The sequence below is a fragment of the Schistocerca americana genome, chromosome 3, assembly GCF_021461395.2.
Source record: "Schistocerca americana isolate TAMUIC-IGC-003095 chromosome 3, iqSchAmer2.1, whole genome shotgun sequence".
Lineage (NCBI taxonomy): Eukaryota > Metazoa > Arthropoda > Insecta > Orthoptera > Acrididae > Schistocerca > Schistocerca americana.
The window spans coordinates 525,950,916-525,974,959 of record NC_060121.1 but is presented as its reverse complement, the minus strand read 5'-3'; the positions used below and the strand labels follow the sequence as shown (position 1 = coordinate 525,974,959).

Here is a 24,044-nt window from a genome sequence, read left to right as displayed (position 1 = left end):
ATTTCCTGGGGCAGATGTGGATTCTGACCACAATCTATTGGTTATGAACTGCAGATTGAAACTGAAGAAACTGCAAAAAGGTGGGAATTTAAGGAGATGGGACCTGGATAAACTGAAAGAACCAGAGGTTGTAGAGAGTTTCAGGGAGAGCATAAGGGAACAATTTACAGGAATGGGGGAAAGAAATACAGTAGAAGAAGAATGGGTAGCTCTGAGGGATGAAGTAGTGAAGGCAGCAGACGATCAAGTAGGTAAAAAGACGAGGGCTAATAGAAATCCTTGGGTAACAGAAGAAATATTGAATTTAATTGATGAAAGGAGAAAATATAAAAATGCAGTAAATGAAGCAGGCAAAAAGGAATACAAACGTCTCAAAAATGACATCGACAGGAAGTGCAAAATGGCTAAGCAGGGATGGCTAGAGGACAAATGTAAGGATGTAGAGGCTTGTCTCACTAGGGGTAAGATAGATACTGCCTACAGGAAAACTAAAGAGACCTTTGGAGAGAAGAGAACCACTTGTATGGATATCAAGAGCTCAGATGGCAACCCAGTTCTAAGCAAAGGAGGGAAGGCAGAACGGTGGAAGGAGTATGTAGAGGGTTTATACAAGGGCGATGTACTTGAGGACAATATTATGGAAATGGAAGAGGATGTAGATGAAGACGAAATGGGAGATAAGATACTGCGTGAAGAGTTTGACAGAGCACTGAAAGACCTGAGTCGAAACAAGGCCCCGGGAGTAGACAACATTCCATTAGAACTACTGATGGCCTCGGGAGAGCCAGTCATGACAAAACTCTACCATCTGGTGTGCACGATGTATGAGACAGGCGAAATACCCTCAGACTTCAAGAAGAATATAATAATTCCAATCCCAAAGAAAGCAGGTGTTGTCAGATGTGAAAATTACCGAACTATCAGTTTAATAAGTCACAGCTGCAAAATACTAACGCGAATTCTTTACAGACGAATGGAAAAACTGGTAGAAGCCGACCTCAGGGAAGATCAGTTTGGATTCTGTAGAAATGTTGGAACACGTGAGGCAATACTGACCTTACGACTTATCTTAGAAGAAAGATTAAGAAAAGGCAAACCTACGTTTCTAGCATTTGTAGACTTAGAGAAAGCTTTTGACAATGTTAACTGGAATACTCTCTTTCAAATTCTAAAGGTGGCAGGGGTAAAATACAGGGAGCGAAAGGCTATTTACAATTTGTACAGAAACCAGATGGCAGTTATAAGAGTCGAGGGGCATGAAAGGGAAGCAGTGGTTGGGAAAGGAGTGAGGCAGGGTTGTAGCCTCTCCCCGATGTTATTCAATCTGTATATTGAGCAAGCAGTAAAGGAAACAAAAGAAAAATTCAGAGTAGGTATTAAAATTCATGGACAAGAAGTAAAAACTTTGAGGTTCGCCGATGACATTGTAATTCTGTCAGAGACAGCAAAGGACTTGGAAGAGCAGTTGAACGGAATGGACAGTGTCTTGAAAGGAGGATATAAGATGAACATCAACAAAAGCAAAACGAGGATAATGGAATGTAGTCAAATTAAGTCAGGTGATGCTGAGGGAATTAGATTAGGAAATGAGACACTTAAAGTAGTAAAGGAGTTTTGCTATTTAGGGAGTAAAATAACTGATGATGGTCGAAGTAGAGAGGATATAAAATGTAGACTGGCAATGGCAAGGAAAGCGTTTCTCAAGAAGAGAAATTTGTTAACAACGAGTATAGATTTAAGTGTCAGGAAGTCGTTTCTGAAAGTATTTGTATGGAGTGTAGCCATGTATGGAAGTGAAACATGGACGATAACTAGTTTGGACAAGAAGAGAATAGAAGCTTTCGAAATGTGGTGCTACAGAAGAATGCTGAAGATAAGGTGGGTAGATCACGTAACTAATGAGGAGGTATTGAATAGGATTGGGGAGAAGAGAAGTTTGTGGCACAACTTGACAAGAAGAAGGGATCGGTTGGTAGGACATGTTTTGAGGCATAAAGGGAGCACAAATTTAGCATTGGAGGGCAGCCTGGAGGGTAAAAATCGTAGAGGGAGACCAAGAGATGAATACACTAAGCAGATTCAGAAGGATGTAGGTTGTAGTAGGTACTGGGAGATGAAGAAGCTTGCACAGGATAGAGTAGCATGGAGAGCTGCATCAAACCAGTCTCAGGACTGAAGACCACAACAACAACATCAGAATGGTGGAGAAAGTGACAATTGACTCTAAATAAGGGAGAGTGTGGGATCTCTCACATCAGTTCTAAAAGAAATCCGTTAAATTTCCAGATACATGATAAATCACACAAATCTAAAGGCTGTCAATTCAACTAAATACCTAGGATTTACAATTATGAACAACTTAAAGTAGACCTGTCAAGTAGGTTATTTTGAGTGGAAGGCAAACCAGAGACTGCGTTTATTAAAGGAATGTGTAGAAGTTTGCAACAAGACTACTAAAGAGACCAGCTACCAAACCAAAGGACTCCAATCAATTCAGGATATGGCACTACAGATTGTGAACTCTGTTTGCACCCAGTGAATGTGGCTAGCAGCCTTCACCACTCTTGCCAGTCGCCTGTATGAACTGAGGGTGCCCCAGAACAAGTCAGAGGGTCATTAGTGCCAACATGAGAGCCCAGTAACTAGTAAACACCTCCCCCTATGTGCCAGCTTGGATCCTGCTGAAGGAGCGCCCACCTGTCCACTTACAGGGTGAAAGGCCGAGGCCATATGGCCATCCCCACATTGACTCTTCACATAAAGTAACGTAGTAGTGCAACAACCCGCCACTCACCCTGTGGTGAGGGTGGATCCTACGAGTAAGGTATGCTGTAAAGTCTTTGGTAGCAGGGCCAAAGGGTGAAACAAACGACAATATAGGTGTCCCATGCTATGATCCAGATTAACTGCGGCCAGCTCGTCTAGCATCCACACTGCTGCTACTAATTTGTGAGTTAAACTGTAAAAGCACACAGAAAAAACTAACTATATAACTTGTGACTCTGCTGATGTGTCACGAGTGGCGGCTGGAGTGTGATTACCTGACTACTTAGCTCACTTTTTGACTCACCAACCTATTAAACCAATTCACTTTTGTTTTGTAAATTTGTTGCTCAGTTTTTCATTTTATATATCAATTTTGACTGTTTTCTTTTATCATACTATCCACTGCATTCCAATAGATGAAAGAAACTGCATCATCACACCAGGACTTTAAACAACAAGGCAAAATGCTCTCTCTCTCTCTCTCTCTCTCTCTCTCTCTCTCTCTCTCTCTCTCTCTCTCTCTCTCTTTCTCTCTCTCTCCCCCCCCCCCCTCTCCCCCGCCCCCTCAACCTCCCTCCCTCTCTCTTTCCCCCTTTCCCTCTCACTCTCTTCCCCCCCCCCCCCTCCCTCTCTGTCCCCCCCTCTCTCTCACTCACACATAGAAAAATAGGAACCATACTCAAGACCATAACAGCACAAAATTACTTTTTGTTAACAAAGAACTTCATTCCCAACACAAAGGAATGCCAGTGGGATCATCAGTTAGTAGCCTCTTAGCCAACATATTCTTGAACAACTTGGAGAACAATTTCTTCTCATTCGTATAAAGAAACAAAGAAAGCAAACTTGTATGCCAGTACTGCTAAGTTGATGACATAATGTGTGATTGATACTCATAAAACAGCTACAGATTAAAATAAAGAATTTACATTAAAAAAATACACTTCACCTTAGAAACAAAAGCAGACAATACACTTTTTTTATTTCACCCTACAAAGAATAAATAACACTCATTATTTCACAATACATAGGAAACCGACAACCACAAGCACCATCATTCACAATCAGTTATACCACCCATTGACAAGCAAGCAAGCTAGCTTCTGACTCATGCTCCACAGACTGAACAGAACACCCATAATCAAACAGAACTGCACACTGGAGATAAATACAATAAAACAAATAGCAGTGGAGAATTGTTATGTACCCATGTGATAGAGATATTAATTCAAAAAGATACATAAATGACTAATACTTCAAATAGGATGCAGAACAGACAGTGCAGTGCAGAAAAGACTCAAGAACACAGTAAATACCCACAGATAAATTCAACAGATCAGAAATATGCATCTCAGGTAGGTCAGTATACATAATTAAGTCCCAGGTTGTTTAAAAGCTCTTGATTACTTCACAAGATAGTTAATGTGTTAAATATTTGGCTTTGAGAATTTACATGAGAAGAAGTTTAGAAAAGATTTGAAATTATGTTTAAAGTTTTTTGGAAATTGCTAAGTACTCTCATTATGGTACCCTGGTTGAAAATAGTCTTGATAATTTGCGCCTTCACATCATCGTCATTGTGCGCCTTACAGACTCACTGGCTCTAGTGCCCATATGTCATTCCTATCCTGTGCACTTGCTGCCTGTGCCTCCAACATTCTTACTTCACTCACCTGTTGTCTCCCATCGAGTGCCAGCTACCCCTCCTCAAACCCTCCTCCCACATTCTGCCTCTTTCTCCCTTGATCCACCCCAGTAAACACAGCCTCTCAATGAGTCCACCTACCAAACTGCAGTCCCGGTGTTGTGTGTTGCCACAGTGTAGCTGCACAGAGATAGAGGTGCTGCAGTTGAGTTGGAGGCAGGGGAGTGGAGGAAGAGACACACTAGCTCATTAAATGATTGGTCTGATAGCTAGCAAATTTTCATTCTTCCTTGTGTGGCTGTTAACTACTCAACACTTGTACTATTTGTTGAGTGGTCGCCTTTCTTCCTAAATTACATACATTCCATTTCATTTCATTCCTTCCACATTTATAATAACCTAATATAATGTATCAAACAAGGAGGAATTTCCAAATGAGAAATAGACAACATGTTAATGTTAGGGAATCCAATCTATCAGTCTTTAGTGCCACTATTGAAATCACTAAGATCATCACCATTCTTCACAAAGCAGAAAAAGGTAGACTATTGAATATCTTTGAAGAAACAGAGATTGCACCGCATGGGGAAACACCCAGACAACATCCTTAATGAACAGGCAGAGGCACGAAATCTATAATCTGTACTATTATACAAGTCATTGTTTAAAGTTGTTCCCAAAAATCTTGGAAAGCACTTGACCAATTTACTTCGAATTTTTACACAACACAGTAGTTGACAACATATGTCAGTATGTTGTGAGGTCTAAATTCGTGTTAACAACACCATTGTATAGTGGAAACATATTTCATTCCACCTTGCACACTGTATTGTTCATAACTAGTGACATGGAAATATAGCATACATTTTTGGCGAAATTCACATCTAAATCTTTTTTTTTTAAAAGGGATTAGACATATAAACTTAATAGTTTGGCAAACATTGTGCCTGAAGTCTAAGTCTTAAGTCATTTGAAACTGACTTTAAAAAAAAAAGTAGTGTTTGGACTGCTTTTTGACTGGAATATTTGCTTTTGCTAAAGTTTTAACAATTTTCTTCTGAAATGATCTCTGCTAATTGTCTTTCGTTGGCTGTGTCTTAAGTTTTCAACAAATGATTGTTTCTGCTGAGAAGTAGCAGCATTTTTCCCACCTTTTATGGGAACTCTTAGTTCCAGAGATAGAACCGACTAGGTACTTGTCATAGAAATATAACCCAGAAGTACCTATTTGCACGTTGGAGGAAGACTTCCAGTATGGTCCAAATACTGTGTTGACAGGTCTTGTTTCCCAGTTGTTATAGTTTAGAGTGTGGACACTGTAAACTGGCTGTTTGCTGCAAGTGTAAACAAACTAGAGTTAAGGCTGCTAAAGTGGAGAGGAGTGGTCCGGGAAAACAAGACCCACGCACGTCACACAGGGCAGCCAGCCTACACTCATGTTCTGTGTAAGCAAAACTGACACAGTGTGTCACTATTCGTGCATGGGGAGCTCCAAAAACCAAATTTCATAAATTTACATCGCCACTCCTTGTTGGTCATACAAGCATTCCAATATCATTTCTTCCGGATTTCCAATTCCACAATTGGTCAATATTTTCTCTCATGTAAATGCACAACTGATACACTTGCTTTTTCAAGTTTTGTCTTGTTTATAAAAAAAAATTCTGTTTATCGGGATGGAGTGGTTTTTAGTTCAGTGATGTTTATGTTGAACTGTGTTTGAAGTTGTCTGCCTCTAATATTTATTTGAAGAGAAGCATTGTGCTGACTGGATCAGAAAGCAAACCAGCTGATTTCAAGACGACATTTGTGTCAAATAACTTCCTATCAGGAAACTGATATCTGACCTGCCTAGCAAAACTCATAATGATGTAAATACAGTGACATGGTGATGGTGATCACGAATCCCTTCTGGTGTTGTGAGGACCATAATCGAACTCTCGTGACTGTCTGAGATTAGTCCCTTCACTTATTTCAAAACCAGAAAATAGAACAGTGAGCAAGGCACAGCAAAAAGGATTTAATAAATGCTACTTTGTAATTGCTTGCTGGACATTTGCAGTGTGGTAAATGAGGTATTTCAGGCCTGACCTCTACCAGTATTTGACACAACTACAGACCAAAACCCCGCCATCTAAAATTGCCGTGTTAAAGTATGCACAGTATACAGATTTTGAACTTTAACTAGCACACAGACATACATGTTTCTTTGTACTAAGATGCTGGGTCCCACAGGTGAGTCCTATGTTGCATTTTGTTGTGTGCATATTATGTAGGCCAGATTTGATGAAATAGTTAATCTGGAAAGAATTCCATATGAAATAGCACTTATTAGATAATTTTTCATTTTAGCATTTTCAGGCACAATTCACATCTCTTTTCACATTCACTGCAAATGTGAGTTTTGCAGGTCCCTATTCATAACAAATTGTGTGTGTGTGTGTGTGTGTGTGTGTGTGTGTGAGAGAGAGAGAGAGAGAGAGAGAGAGAGAGAGAGATTGGGAGTGTGAGTTTGTGGGGCTTAAAGGCACTCAACAGCAAAGTTATCAGTGTGTTTAACATTCTGTCCATCTGCTATTTGTCCCTGCATGGTATTATTCAATGTACGTAGTCAGTGCATTCCACAGATCTGTCTAAGTATGGTTTTAGAGGTAACAAGAGACCTATATTTAGATTCTTTCCTCTGGCCAGCAGTAGTTTCTTTTTTTTCTTACTGTGACCCGGAAGTGTCACTGAGACAAGTGACATTGCACTGATAGAAGAAATTGTCCTAAGATTATATTTACATGTGTTTTAAAGAGAAAGTTGTTCTCATTCCATTTAGTATTGTAAGGTTTCATAACATGCAATGTGTGTGTGTGTGTGTGTGTGTGTGTGTGTGTGTGTGTGTGTGTGTGTGTGTCTATATATATATATAAACCCGGACGAAATTGATGGCTTCTGGACGACAATGGAAGAAACTATCAGAAAAATTCCTGCACATAGAGTCAAAATAATACTGGGAGACTTCAATGCCAAACTCGGAAAAGAAAAGATATACAGACATATCACAGGAAAACATACTCCACACAAGGACACCAACAAAAACGGAAAACATCTGATAGACTTTTGCAAAAGCCACGACCTCGCCATTATGTCAACGAAATTCAAGAAACCAACACGAAAACTTACTACATGGAAATTCCCCAGCGGAAAGCAAGAACTACAAATCGACCACGTAATAGTGCAGAAAGACTCACAAAAAGAAATTTTGAACATAGACACCCGTAAAGGCTACTTCGACTCAGACCACCACCTACTACAGATCAGGATTCGTCTTTTGCCCAAGAAAAAGCTCCAGAAGAACAAAATTGTTAGACCAGATCCAGAATACGTTACTTTAAACCAGACACAAATATTACACAAAATTAAAATGGAGAAAACGACAGACTGGACACAACTTTCACGAAGAATCCGAGAGGCCATGAAACTAGCACAAGCACCACGAACACGGAAACACCGTTGGTGGAACCACACATCTGACCAAGCTATTGACCAACGAATCAGTGCATGGAAAAAATTTAGTAGCCATAAATCCCAAGAGAATTGGATGAACTTCTTGAAAACACAGAAGCAATCAAGCAAAATCATTCTCAGTGAAAAACGACAGTATGACAAACGGCGACTGACAGAGATCGAATCGGACTTCATGAAGAACAATACAAGAAACTTCTACAGAACGTTCAGAGAAAATATGACTGGATATCAACCACCCAACTTGTGCTTCAGAAGACTGGATGGAACCCTAGAAACCAATACCAAAAACAATTGTGACATTCTGGCAAAGTACTTTGAAAAACTGCTCAACACGGACCCCCCCATGGAAGAAATGATGACAGAAACGAGCACATACAATCCAGATAGTGAACCTCCAACTCTAGAAGAAGTTAAAGAAATAATAAAGTCACTCAAGAATCGTAGAGCACCAGGAGAAGATGGCATCATCGCGGAAATCTGGAAGTTGCAAGACCCAGAACTCACCAAAGACATCCACAGGATCTTGGAAGACATCTGGAAGACCATGAAAATTCCTGGCGACTGGAAAACTGCCCTGGTACACCCACTACACAAAAAAGGTGACAAGACTGACCCGAACAACTACAGAGGAATATCCCTACTACCGGTCACATACAAGATCCTCTCTAAAGCTTTACTGAACAGACTAGAATGCCAAACTGACCACTTGATTGGGGAATACCAAGCAGGCTTCCGTAAAGGGCGGTCTTGTGCGGAACAAATTTGGAACCTGAAAATGATTTTACAACACAAACAGAACCTGATCATTACCTTTGTTGACTTCAAAAAGGCGTACGACTCTATCGACCGGAAAACTCTCTTCAAAATTCTAGTAGAATACAAAGTAGACAACAAAACACGGGCTATCATAGAGCAAACTTTAACCAACACGACCTCCAAAGTAAAGTTCTGTGGGGAACTATCAGAGCCCTTTGAAATTCGCACAGGTGTCCGACAAGGCGATGGCCTCTCACCTCTCCTTTTCAATCTGGTGTTAGATAAGGTCATAAAAGAATGGGAAACATCACAACAGGGGATAACCTTAGGAAACCTACAGATTAAATGCCTGGCTTTTGCAGACGATTTGGCGATTGTCACGAAAGGTATAAAGGAAACAAAAGACGCTATTGAAAAACTGCACGAAATCGCTTCCAAAACTGGACTGCAGATCTCTTACGAAAAGACACAGTTTATGAGCACAAAGAAACTCTCATCTCTGAACACAAAGTATGGCACGATTTACAAAACGGCAAACTTCAAATACCTCGGTGAAACACTACAAATGAGTGGACATAACAGAGACTCAAACGAAGAAAGAAGGACTAAACTAGACAAGGCATACAAAGTAATGTGGAATCATTACAACAAGAAGTCTATCTCACAAAAAGCCAAATTACGCCATTACGACATGGTGGTGCTCCCCGAGGCACTATATGCAGCGGAGACCACACTAATCCTAGGGCATACACGTATCAGACAATTAGAAAAAGTAGAACGGAAAATACTTAGGAAAATATTTGGCGCAACTAACAACAATGGAATATGGATCAAGAAACCTACAGAGGAACTGTACAAACATACGGAGACAATCACAGAAAAGATTATAAAACGCAGACTACAATTCTATGGACACCTATACAGAATGCCATCACACAGGGTGACCAAACAGATCTTTGACTGGGTAACCACTAGAAACAACAAATGGGTGGCAGAGGTAGAAAACGACCTGAACCAGCTCAACATAACAGCAGACACAATAAACGACAGAATAAAGTTCAGAAACATCATTAAGAAAAGTAAACTACATGAGATACAATGCGACAAACGAACAGGCATAAAATGGACCAAAGAACGCAAGCAAGATCACAGCCAGAAGATGAAAGAAATATGGGCAACCAAAAAGGCAATCAAGATGAAGCCGAAGACACAAAGCCGACAAGAAGCATGGACAGAGGACCGGAAACAGAAACACAGCGAGCGAATGAGGGAAGTTTGGGCAGCAAGGAAGGCAGCAAAAGGAACTGGCCATGTAGTTTAGTCCAAATGCGCTCTTTAAGGGCAAAACACCAATAATAATAATATATATATATATATATATATATATATATATATATATATATATATATATATATATATATATATATATATATATATATATAAAAAACAAAGATGATGTGACTTACCAGATGAAAGTGCTGGCAGGTCGACAGACACACAAACAAACACAAAGATACACACAAAATTCAAGCTTTCGCAACAAACTGTTGCCTCATGAGGAAAGAGGGAAGGAGAGGGAAAGACGAAAGGATGTGGGTTTTAAGGGAGAGGGTAAGGAGTCATTCCAATCCCGGGAGCGGAAAGACTTACCTTAGGGGGGGAAAAAAGGACGGGTATACACTCGCACACACACACATATCCATCCACACATATACAAACACAAGCAGACGTATTTAAAGACGTCTGCTTGTGTCTGTATATGTGTGGATGGATATGTGTGTGTGTGTGCGAGTGTATACCCGTCCTTATTTCCTTTTTTCCCCCCTAAGGTAAGTCTTTCCGCTCCCGGGATTGGAATGACTCCTTACCCTCTCCCTTAAAACCCACATCCTTTCGTCTTTCCCTCTCCTTCCCTCTTTCCTGATGAGGCAACAGTTTGTTGCGAAAGCTTGAATTTTGTGTGTATGTTTGTGTTTGTTTGTGTGTCTGTCGACCTGCCAGCACTTTCATCTGGTAAGTCACATCATCTTTGTTTTTAGATATATATATACACACACACACACTCGTAGGTTTTCTCTAGATCAACGTCATTTATAACCATCACGAATATTTCACACCTGTCAGGCATATTGTTTGATGTAATCGTGCACAGTATGTAACAATAAGGGGCACTAAAAAAGAAATGAGGCAGAGGCATAATTACAGAAACCAGTACCTCTATGTTAGAAGTATTGACCCTGGCTGTTGAGACACTTGTCCCACTGTGACACAAGGTGGTGAATGGCTGTCTCATAAAATTCCCAGGGCTGCGATGTTAACCAGTTCCGTACGTACAGCTGGACATCGTCATCCGAGTTGAATCGTTTGCCCCTCAGAGCCTTTTTAAGGGGACCAAAAATGGCGTAATCACACGGAGAGATGTCCGGACTGTGTGGAGGGTGGCCGAGAACCTCCAATTGGAATTTCTGCAGGAGTGCCGCAACTTTGTTGGCCGTATGAGGCTTTGCATTGTCGTGGAGCAGAATGACCTCACGGGTGAGATGCTCAATCTGACCATGGTGGCTATGGCTTTCACTGTCACTCAGCAGTCTTGGGTAATGAGTGCATCCACCAGCTGGATGATGTCATCAGTAATGCAATGTGGTGCTCCAGACCTTGCACCAACGGCTAATGACACCCGTCCTTCCCTGAAGTGCTTGTGCCACACCTTGACCCTTGCAAGGGACATGCAGTGTTTGCCGTACACTTGTGGCATTCGTCGATGAATGTCCGTTCCTCCTACTCTACCACTGTCAGAAAATGTTCAACACTTCTTTGCTCTTCTGTTGAACCCTCCATGTCACTGTTTGCAATACGACTGGCAGCGTTGGACGATTGATGCATGCTGCTGCTGGCTCTGTAGTCACGTGACATCTACGTGTGCCCTCTAGCGGCTAGCGACGGGCTGTGAACTTCCACTCTCTGGTCCGAACCACATCTCGTTACACACGCTCCAATATTAACCTCCTGTCACCGGTTTGTGCATTCCACACTCTGGCTTCTTTCTTTTTGGAGGCCCGTAGAGATATATATATATATATATATATATATATATATTTTTTTTTTTTTTTTTTTTTTTTTTTTTCAAGTAACATTTTTTTTCTGTTTTAGTGTAAGCAAAGTAGTGTTTCTGTTGTCAGCACAAGTAGGCTTACATTTTGTCAATGATAATGCACTTTATACTTTCAAAATACTTTTGAAGTGCAGTGCTTTGTGTGGAAAAAGGTGTCTACCAAATTACGTGTCAAAGTCTACTGTGTCACAGAAAATATTTTATGTAGTTGTGACGTAAAATCACTCACAGCAGCATTTTCAATCTCACAGTACTTCATCAGTGTTTAGCTGGATTTATTTTCTGCTTTTTTTCTATTTTCCATCAGATGTACTAAGTTACTTTCTCATTTTGCTTGACAGATCTGGGCTAATTGGATCTGCTGGAAGACAAAGAGCGGTTGCTGATAATGTGCACTCATCAGATATCTCTCCACAAAGAGCATACCCGAACTCATCATTGAACTTGAATGAATATTGCCTAAATCCGAGCACAGATGATGACTATAACATTGAAGATGCATCACAACCTTGTTCTTCAAATGAAAGGTGTGTATGAAAAGTGAACTTTCCTTGATTGTGTTAAAATACTGGAGAGGACACTTACTAGTCGTGGACATTTTATGTCATGTAAGTGTGCCTGACAACCAGTGGAAACTCCAGTTTGGAATATCAACAATAGTAGGATAAGGATAGAATGTTACTCACCGTAAAGATGGCCCTTGAGTTCCAGGCAGGCACAGCAAAAAAGACTGTCACACATTTAGCTTTAGTCAAAGCCTTCTTCAGCAAAGAGCTTCCCACACACAGATTTACTTGAGCAAGCGCACCTCACACATACTTCACCATCATCTCCAACAGATTGGACCAGTCTGGAGTTTAGGAGGGGGGGGGGGGGGGATAGCTAGGGATAGCAGGGTAAGGATGGGTGGAAAGAAGAGCACTGTCTTGCAGGATGGAGGGATGACAAGACTGCCATGTGTAGCATCAGGAGACTGTTAGGAGAGGGGGGGGGAGTCAGAAAAGGAGAGTAGCAGGGAAAGGGTAAGATGGACAGGTAGTTGGCAGATGGTGACACACAGTAAGGGAGAGGGGGGCATGCATCGGGAGGAGATAGCACATTGGGGGCTGAAACTGTTGGGTGGAGGGTATGGGGACAGTAGGTTACCACAGGTTTTGGCTTGGATAATTTCGGGAGCGGGTAATGTTCTGTAAGGATAACTCCCACTTACACAGTTCAGAAAATCTTGTGGTGGAGAGGAGAATCCAGATGGCCCAGGTTGTGAAGCAGCCATTGAAATCAAGCATGTTATGTTCAGCTACATGTTATGCCACAGCGTGACCTACCGTACTCTTGGTTACAGTTTGGTTCATCATGGTGAACAGCTGGTTGGTAGTTATACCAACATAAAAAGCAGTGCAACGATTGCAGCTGAGCTGGTATATAACGTTGCTGCTTTCACAGGTGTCACAGCCTCTGATGGTGTAGGATAAGCCTGTGACACGACTGGAAAAGGAGGTGCAGGGTGGGTGGATGGGCAGGTCTTGCACCTGGATCTTCCACAAGGATATGATCCCTATGGCCAGTCTCCCAAAATCCTCAATCCCTGGTTTGGTTCATGTTTATTGATAATATCTTCATGATCTGGAATCAGGCCCATGACACCCTACCCTCATTCCTTTACAATATCAACACTTTCTCTCCCATCCACTTCATTTGGTCTTCCTCAACCGAGTATACCACATTCCTGGATGTGACCTCCTCCTCTTTGATGGCTCCATACACACCTCTGTCCACGTAAAACCCACCAACCACAAACAGTACCTGCATTTCAACAGCTGCCATCTATTCCTTACCAAAAATTGCTCCCATATAGCCTGGCCACCTGGGGACAGCATATCTGCAGTGACAAGCACTCACTTGCCCTGTATGCTGAAGGTCTCACCAAGGCCTTCACACACAGGTGCTACCCTCAGACCCAATCTGAAATCAGAACTTGCATTCCATTTCCCCGCACGCTGCCAATTTTCCCACCATCTCCAAGAATCAGCTACAGAGGAATGCTTCCCGCATCACCCAATACAACCCTGGACTGGAACAGTGAAACTAAATCCTTTGTCAGGTCTTTGGCTACCTACCATCATGCCCTGAAGTGAGCGACATCTTACCCAGATCCTTTCCACCTCAAGTGATGTTTGCTTGACCACCCAAACTTCATAACTTCCTAGTCCATCACTACACCACTCCTAAACCCAACCTCTTGCTGCAGGAATCATATCTCTGTGGAAGACCCAGGTGCAAGGCCTGCCCAGTCCATCAAACAGCATTTCCTATTCCAATTCTGTCACAGTCTCATCCAACCTCATCAGAGGCTGGGCCACCTGTAAAAGCAGCAATGTCATATATTAGCACTGCTGCAATCATTGCATAGCTTTTTTATTGGTATGACTACCAACCAGCTCTCCACCAGGATTAATGGTTACCGTCAAACTATGACCAAGTGCATGGTAGATCACCCTGTGGCACAGTGTGGAGCACGGACATAAAATGCTTGATTTCAGTGGCTGCTTCACAACCCAAGCCATCTGGATTGTCCCCAGCTTTTCTGAAACATGCGGATGGGAGTTACCCTTACAACACACTGTCCATTTCCGAAATTATCCCAGCTTCAACCTATGGTAAGCAACTGTCCCTGCACCCTCTGTCCCATCACCTCATTGCTATTCCCATTCAGGACCCATATTGAGTGCCACTGTCTGCCAACACACCCATACATCTTTCCCCTTCCCTGCACCTCTTCTTTTCTGCTCAACCCCCTCTCCCACTTCCTACCCCACAGCTCCCCTATGTTGTGTCTGTAAGTCTTACCATGCCTCCATTAAATCCCTGTGTGCTTTGCCAGACACCATACTTCTCTCCACCCACCTGTACTTTGCTACCACTCCCTGCCACACTCCAGATTGCTACTTTCGTTCAATGTGACAGTTACATTCCAGTCCGAGCTGCCAGAAATGCTGTTCATGTGTCCATGAGGTGTTCTTGTTTGTGTGCAAGTCTGTGTCTGTTTTTTCATTTCTGAAGATGGCTTTGGGGAAAGCATAATGGGTAACACCCTTTTTTGTTGTGCCTGTCTACAACTCAACTTGTCATGTTTACAGAGAGCAGCACTCTACCCTTTTCCTAATGTTGTTGCAAATGTACTCATTTCATTTTTCTTTAGTTTGTTAATTGTGTCCATCTTGTGTTGGAGATAATGATGTTGGTGTGGACAGAATTTTGTCTGCTCATAGCCCTATTACATCAGGGCAAGAGTCTTCTTACTTTTAACATCATCAATTTTCACTGTTAAGAACTGATAGTCTTACTTTAGCCCGCTACTGCAGTATAATACTGCAGCAATAAAACATAAATAAGAGAAAAATGCCAACATAAAATTTAAGTAGCAAAGAAAATGCGCCATTTATAACAATAAAACATAGTGTGCACACAAGTGTCTGCCAACAGAAAAATGTCTCGAAGGCTGTGCGATATTTTGTAACAACAAAGTGCTTTCGATAAGCATGACATCGCAACTGTTTAATTAGGTTTGTTTGAGCGGTTGCCAGTAGGCTCATGTATATGCCCAGAGCAGAAGTCTCACATGTGCAGTGCATTCTCCTGCTTGTGGCCAAGCTGCCAGATTCAAGCATATGTGGAGCAGACTGAGCTGTTGTGGTGGTGGTTGGGGAGGGGGAGTCTCCTTGTGACACATGTTTACGTTTTGTGATTTTGGTGTTTTCATTTACAAAAATGGATTTCTGTGGCTAGGAGCTGTTAAGTGAATTAAAATACTTCACATAACAGTTTTCTGATATTATTTTATTTCTACATTGTTGGCAATCAAGCATTAATTGCCATGCATAACGATGAAGTTACTTTTGTTGGTTTGCAAAAGAAATTTGGCTTTTATTAATCTTTTCTGCAGAGGCAGTCAGTGTCTTTGAAACAATATGTTTCTTTCCACATTATTGGCTATTCGCTGAATTTCAAGTGTACGTGTTCATCTTCTGGTACATATGGCATTATGCAAAAATAAAGAACCAAACATGAGGTAATACAGTACTGGTATGCCAAGAAAATTGGCATCCTGAAAATCACACTGAAAAATCTTTAGATGAGGTTGGGGCCTACTTCATTGTGTATTTGACTTATGAATCTGCACTTTAAGGGGAATTATGCATTTTAGTATGGTGTACAAAATTCCAGTGTTCTAGGGATATTCTCTGATGTCCTATTTCTTTTATGACATAATGTAAGATCTCTAAACCCTATATACACAAGCTCTCTAAATGTTATATATACATGAATGTACGTAAATGTTCACTTGAAGATGAATAAGCAGACAAATTTGGTTAGGAGTATTGTATATATTGCAGCGTTAGCAGAATTTTACAGATCTACCTTCTACACAAGATGAATTATGTTATGTGAAAGAATGTGCAATGAATTTCTTACATCTTAAAGCGTTTGACTGTCATTCAAAATTGAACACTTTGAAGACCAACCACTTAAAAGAAATTTGGGCCCAGAAGACAGGACAGGGTAGTCATAATGTAAAATTTTACTGCCATATTTGTGTTTGATATGTCTCAAAGGGTAACACACGCAATAAAGACCAATATTATATGTGCAAGCTTAACTTTTCTTGTAGCTACACTATTCCTTACTTGTATGTTCGTGCTGCTTAACATTGATTTTGCTGTTTGCTGGTGAAATGATGTGACGTGAGCTGTGCCTGGCTGACAAAAGCACATCACAGTCTCGATTCCAATGCTTCAGAAACTAATGTGCTGTGTTTGGTGGAATTCATATTTACACCTTCCTAATATGAAAATATTTAGTGTACATGTTGCTGTGCGTTAAAGATGTTCCCAGCCCCCACCCCCACACCACCCCCCACCCCCCACCCGCCCCCTCACCCAGTGAGCGTGACGTCACAACTGTTTACTTTAGATTCGTTTGAGCAGTTGTGGGCACACTTGTGCGCATGCGCAGTTGAGTCGCGCATGTATAGTACCTTCTCCTGCTTCTGGCTACAGAAGTGTGACTGTTAGCTGTATAAGCAGCAGTTGCAAAATGCTACCCAGAAAAATGTTACTTGCGCATGCAAGTTGCCAGATTCACTGGGGGCAAACTGAGGTATCTACCCCGGGCAGCAATTTCAGGGAATGGGAGGGGGCCGCCAAATTCATATTCTTGAAGAAAAAAACCTTGTTTCACAAAGCACCTAGTATCCATCACACGTTGGTCTGTCGATCATTCATATGATTTTGAAATGCATTCCTGTTGGTTTTTGAACATTTTAGAACATATTCTAAGTTTATTTCTGAATGAATCATAAGTTGAATTTTGAATGTGTGTATAGTGTACGTCATGTATCTGCCACGTAAATCCCGACGCATCTAGAAATACACTTTCCTGCAGACAGAAGGGGACGGGGCTATACAAGCTTTTTGACTGTGTTTGTGAATGATCAGTGTTGTTAATAATTACCAGCGAACTCCATAGATTCAGACTACCGGAGTGGAAATAAATGACTAACAGGAATCATAGGTAAGAAAGATTATGTATTTTCTTCTTGGTTTATCCAAGAAAATGATATTTTGATAGAAAATATTTGGCCAGACCGCTACACCAGTAAGGACCAGTTGTACTGTCCCCCGGTAGCAGCCGCCTGAGTAGCGCGGAAAATGCGTTGTATGAACACGTAATAACGCCTAACCAGAGAATAAATGCGGGATAACTAAACCGTTGATTGTGGCAGGGTTAGCGAAGTTAACAGGAGAATAAGTTACAGAATTAGTGATGACAAGACTGTTTGGGGGAACGAGGAAGGAGAAGAAATGAGGACATCACACAAATTATGGAAGAATAAGGCGATTCCAAATTTATATAAAAATTTCATACTACTACTTTTCGAACTCATGCTTGAGAAGCTGGAGCATATGAATGAAATGTGAAACTATTTCCGAACATAAAACTTTTTGCTTGTAGTAGGCCTAATAAGCATTTGATATTGGTACTTTGTGAATTATATTTTTTCGTGTTATAAAAATGACCATTTGTGCCAAAACAGTATCATTTATTTGGTGTGTGTCACAGTAGCTGCAATATTAGACAGGCCTATTTCGTTTTATCTGTCAGACAGTGACAAAATACATGTAATAAGGTTGAGAAACCTCACAAGTCTGGGGTATTGTTTGTATTCACAGCTTTTTCAGTATTAGACGAAGACATTTCTTTTTTTTTTTTTTTTTTTTTTCATGTAGCAAAACATTTGACAATCTTTGATGAGGTAATAGATTCTTTCCCAGAAAGGAAAGCATGCCATGTAAAGCTGTAAAAAGGTTGGAGAGAAAAAATGCTGAAAAAATGTGTACTGTCTTGCTTGTCTCTTCTTCTGGTTTCATGTATCTTGTATTTAATTGTATGTCACACAAAAAGCAAGTTATTAGCTACAGGAAATAAAGAAAGCAAATTTTCTGAAGAGTTCTTGTTCTCTCGGTTACAAATTATCCCATCGAATATTGATTGCGTTTTTTTTTTGCCCCCCACTGATGCACAGAGGAGTCTGAGTTAGAGTGGGAAAGTGGATAATCTCCACGTGACCGGCATTTACGTTTAGTGATTTTGCTGTTTCCTCTTCGTTTATTGCTCTCACGTCAAGTGAAAACAAAATGGATTTCTGTGGCCAGGAGCTATCAAGTGAATTAAAATACATTGACATGAGTACGGAAGGCTAAAATATGTTATTAGGTTCAGATTTCATTTTATTTCCACCTTTCTGACAGTCAAGTATTAATCGCCTTGCAGAACAGTCAAGTTATTTTTGTCGATTTGCTAAAGAAGTTTGGCCTTTATTAAGCTTTTCCAATTAGGCAGTCAATTTATTTGAAACGAAGTATTTAATTCCACACTATTGGCTAGTTTCAACTATTTGCTGCATTTCAAAAGTGCATGTTTTCATCTTCTAGCACATGTGACATTATGCCATAATGAAGAACCAAACATTAGATAATACGGTACTGGTACTCTAAGAAAATTTACACCCGAATGTGCACTTTAAGCCGAATTACGCATTTTAGTATGGTTCACGAAATTCCGATTCTCTTGGAGTATCCTCTGATGTCTTGTTCCTTCTATGACATAACATAAGATCTTTTAATGTCTTACACTTATGAACATATGTGCTTCCAGCATCCTAGTAGCTGCGCAAGTGTGGTGACGCCTGTTATCTGGCGCTCTCTGGTAACTACTGAAACGGGAAGATATTACGAATGATTATTTGAAAAGCGTTATTTTCAAAGTGAATTTCCTTTTATGTAAGATGAACTATGTGCGAGAATGTACGATGAATTCCTTAAATCACAGAGCGTTTGACTCTCATTTAAAAATCAAGTCTTTGAGTACAAACGTTTAGAAAAATTTTGAGCCCAGAAGATCAAGACATTTATGTCTATATTAAAAATTTTACTGGCACATTTGTGGGATGTATCTTAATGTGTAACACGCGCAAAAAAGATCAACATTCTATGTGGAAGCTTAGCTTCTCTTGCAGCTTATTAATCTTCGAGACCAAGATAATATGTGAAAGCTCTGCTTTTCTTCTAGTAACTGTATGTATAATAATTTAAACCATGAACGTTTCCTATTTGTGGGCACTTAACAGTGATATCGCTGTTGGCTAACTACATCACATGTCCTATGCTCGAATATACTGTCATTGGCTGGTGAGATCACGTGCCATGAGCTATGACTGGCTATGGCTACAAATTGCATTGCAATCTTGATTTCAATGCTTCGGAAAGTAACATGCGGCGTTTGGTGGAATTTAAATGTACACTTAAGTGATACAAAAATATGCAGAGTATAGGTTGCTGCACATCAAAGATCTTTCCGAAACGTGTGCGTGTGTGTGTGTGTGTGTGTGTGTGTGTGTGTGTGTGTGTGTGTGTGTGTGTGTGTTTTACTGAGTTTGGTTTTCTATAGAGCCAATAAGTACTACGCCAGTGTATAAAACTATAACCATTCAAAGGATTGATAAGTATCACAGTTCCAGGGAAAAGTATACTGTCACTTACCACGGAATAAGTGTATCTTCACCCAGGAGAAAGAGTAAGTTTAACCGGGGAAGCTGGGGGAATTTTTCTTTTCTTGTCCACGTATACACCCTGAAATAGAACGCAAGTATTAAACTTGAATGGAAGTGCTTAATTTGAGGAATACAAAATAGTTAAATTTACAATAACTCATACACCAACTGTGCAAAGCAAGAATTACAATCAAATGAGCATTAGACTAAATGACATTCAGGATGCTGATCTATTTTTAATGCATTGGCCGAGTTAAGTTTATTAGAATGATCGGTCAAGGACAGAAAACAAATTAGAAGTTAGTCTCGGTAACTATCACCAACACTTTAAGGTTAGGCGCAAATTGAGACGCGTATAGCGCGTGTGTCGTGGTGCAGCGCAGCGTGCATTTTTGTAACTTCACAAGTTCAAATGGGACCATGCAAATTGCGACATGACGCAACTGGTACACAAAACGCGCCTGCGCCAGGTCGCACGGCGTTATAGTTATGACACAGTTTCTTGTGTCGCGCGTTACACATGCCTCGCTAGCACCGTGGGAAGTTTGAGGCGGGGAGCGGAAAAGCTGCCCGGCCATATGCTCACATCAGCACGGCGCATATGAGCAGTGGCAGTTATTGCCCATACGATAAATATTGCCTTACTGTGTTCTAAGTTTTATTGCCTTGGTGTAGTGTTCCGTTTTTTGCCAATTAAATGCTCCAGCTTTTTTCATTAGTACATTATACTTTTCTGTTATTTGTATCTGTATAGTTTTGTTTTGTTTTGTTTTTCTGCTGTCAAGAAAAATGCATACTTAAGTAACTGGTGAGCGATTGGCCGCTGGAATTGTATCATAAGCCTCTGTGATGTTTTTAGATCGAAAGAAGGGACGGAGGGTAGAGAATAAGGAAGTAAGGAATATTGTAAAATCATGTGATTAAGAAGCAAGGCAGGAACGTAAAACAAGGTTATCTTCTCGCTGCCTAGTATGCTGGTGTATCTGTACGATCTGTTACAAAAATTTGGAAAGGGATAACCTCCACATGTGTGACCTCTGTGTGCTTCTGGTAAAAAGCATCCAAGATCTGAAGTATAGAAGTCTCACTGTCATTACTTGGATATGGATGTAATAATGTTATATATGTACTGTACTGTACTATACTACATGCATGTGAACATCAACAAGCTAGAAACAGTCTAAAAGCAGTCACAAATAACAATGTTTTAATTGGTTCGCCGTGATGTGAAAAGGCATTTCAATTGTTGCATGCACATTATCAGCATTAATAAACTAATTATACAACAGGCTACACAAATGTAGAAAATGGTCGGTATTATTACGAAAGCAGGAATATCCTAAAAGAGTGTCACGATTAGATACATTTAATTTGTTGAAATATACTGCTGACAAAGGCAGATCTACTTTCATGACAATGTTTTTCGAACTCCAGCTCACATGGCTAGCTTCTGCATTCCTGTCACACGCTTGATCCTCCACTAATGACAATACACTGACCATTGTGTTGTGCGACAGATCAATTGTTTATTTTTCTCAATAACAACTATTTTATTCGCGATCACACATTGTCAGTTTGGCAAGCTGTAGGTGAGTAACCAGTATCTGGCATGTGTGTATCATTCCACCTGAAGGAACGCTCGTTATTATTTTAATACTGCTCAGATCATAATTAGGAATAAAATCCTTTGGTAGGTTTCCATTCCAGTCGCTCAGTGTTAAAAATATGATGGGTTACTGGGATTCCACCAAAATTCCAACAGAATTGGCAATCTATTTTTGTGTGAATTGGTAACCTTTTCTCATTCGAAGAAGCATCACAATTTATGTGTAACGGCCACATTTCTCTTGGTGACAGGTTTAATTGTACTTCCTTTGTCACAGTATAATTTGCTAAACTCATCTCACAGCAGCTATTGCGACAGAATTCCGAAATGGAGTGCCTCATTAAACATGTAATTCAAGCAATTGGCAATCACAGAGCTCAATAGCTTCTGAAAAACCAAGCTCTTGTTTCACTAGCTGTCGACAACTCTTAAAAAATTACAGTCACTGAAGTGAAATAAAATAAAAAGGGAAGTATAAGTACTGATATATTGCCATAGATAAGAAAGTTCCGTGTGTTTAAGAATTGCCAAACACTCTGCTCCTTCTGTGCTATCATTCGCCAAACTTTCGTTTCAATGTCTCGAGTGGTTTAGGAGATGTGAGAGCTGTTGCGAGTATTTCATTCTCGCAGGCGTGAGATCAGAAGTGAGTGCGCCACATAGGATCCTTTTTTCTCAAGATCGGAGGCAGATAGAGACCTCCTCCCAAGTCTAAACAAAAATTCAACATGTTAGCTAAATTTCATACGCAGCAACATATGGTGTAATATGCACCAGTCTTACTTGCGTAGTGTCTTACTAAAATGTGTACATCACAATAAGAATAGCCATTAGCGAGATGATGGGCACTTCGCCATGAAGCTGACATATAAGGCTACAAGTAAGGCAAAAATCAAATATATTCAGTGAATAGTTTCTGTAAAATCATTTGAGAAAGATAACAGATTGTGTGCGCTTTGGTTCTGTCAGCGCAGAGCGTCGCCAGTCAGCATGTGTGAAGTATGGTGTATGCGTCACAATATGCGCTGGACCCGCGCGACTTGTGCGGAACATGTGTGTCGTGCTGTAGTGTCATGTCACTTCACACGTGTTATATGCTTCTGATGCCCGTCAATTGTGGAGCTCACTAGGGGTCGTGCTTTAGGCCCAAGTCAGTTGTGGATGATGTAGGTTGCCACATCCACCAGCAAAGACAGCAGTGAACTTGCCGAAACGAACTGAAGCATGAGGCTTCGTCATCTCACAGGCAGAGTAAGGCCCCAGTTCTTCAGTAGACAAAGACACAGTTCACGATGTAAACACCAGCAATCCAAACAGGGGGAGCAGCCCACCATTATATGATTCCAAACATGACTTCATCCAGCGGGTGACACCTTACTGACCTCCAACGAACAGCCCCCTGACCAGACAGCCCAGCTGCGAGCTGTGCACACATTTAAGTTATCCATGCGTTGCCTCAAAAGTGCCATCATACTGGATGCCCAAGAAACCATAACTTAGCAATGCAACCAAAGAGGTTCAATGGGTACCAGAATCCATATCGGGGTACATGCACAACTCATCTTGGCTTAGGGAGAAGCCATCCTGGTTCACATGGCTACTCCCCTGATCTATTTATATGTTGGCCCCTCATAGGTAAAGTAGTTGTTCATAAAAATAAAGATGATTAAAGTGAACAGGAATGTTGTCACAGGTTTTGGAAGCAGGAAGGGAGTTGGTTGAGGATTCAACAGTGGACAGACCATGTACACGGAGACTGTTGGTATAGATGGGGGTGGCATCAATTGTGACAAGCAAGGGGTGTGGTGGTAATGGGATGCGCAATGATTTCTGACTGTCTAGGGAATGGTTGCTGTCCTCAGTGTAGGAGGAGAGTTTTCATACAGGTGTATACCACCTGGGAGATCATGGAAAAACCCAGAGATTTTTCATCCGGGAAAAACCCGGAAATATTTTAGAATTCTGAGAATTTTTCGTTGTTTTAGTTTTCAGTTAAATTTTTTGGATTTTGACTGGTAAGAACTGATACTTTAACAAAGGATATTACTGTACCCCACTACTGCAGAATAATAGTGCAGCATTAAAACATAAATGATAGAAAAAGTGAAAATAAAACTTAATTGCAAAGGAAATGCGCCATATAAACTAACACAGTGCACGTACAAGCGTCTGCCAACAGCAAAATGTGTCAATGGCTTTAGGAAGACTGTGTAATGGTTCATAATAACAAATTTCCTCCGAGAAGCGTAGCGTCACAACTGGTTACATTAGATTCATAGAAGCAGTTACAAGCGGGCTCATGCACACACGCAGCTGAGTCGCGTATGAGTAAGATCTTCTCCCACTTATGGCTACAGAAATGTGACTGTTAGCTGTGTAAGAAGCAGTAGCAGCAACCAGCCACATGGGGTACCTGGAAAAATTTTACTGGTGCGCCAAAGCTGCCAGATTCTCGTGTGACCAGCGGGCCCGGGTCTAGTGGGGTCGGGGTTCTCGATTAGCTAAAGAAATTTGACTCTTATTAAGCTTTCCT

The 24,044-nt window shown here is 40.9% G+C and overlaps 1 protein-coding gene across 4 annotated transcripts in view; it reads left to right on the top strand.

Annotated features, from left to right (window-relative positions):
* Window positions 1-24,044, top strand: part of LOC124607036 (tonsoku-like protein) — a 276,592-nt gene that overhangs the window by 185,648 nt on the left and 66,900 nt on the right. For all 4 annotated transcript variants that reach the window (XM_047139207.1, XM_047139205.1, XM_047139204.1 and 1 more), the window contains one exon: window positions 12,137-12,322. In XM_047139207.1, the coding sequence (XP_046995163.1) occupies window positions 12,137-12,322 (186 nt within the window). The remainder of the gene's footprint in view (window positions 1-12,136; window positions 12,323-24,044) is intronic.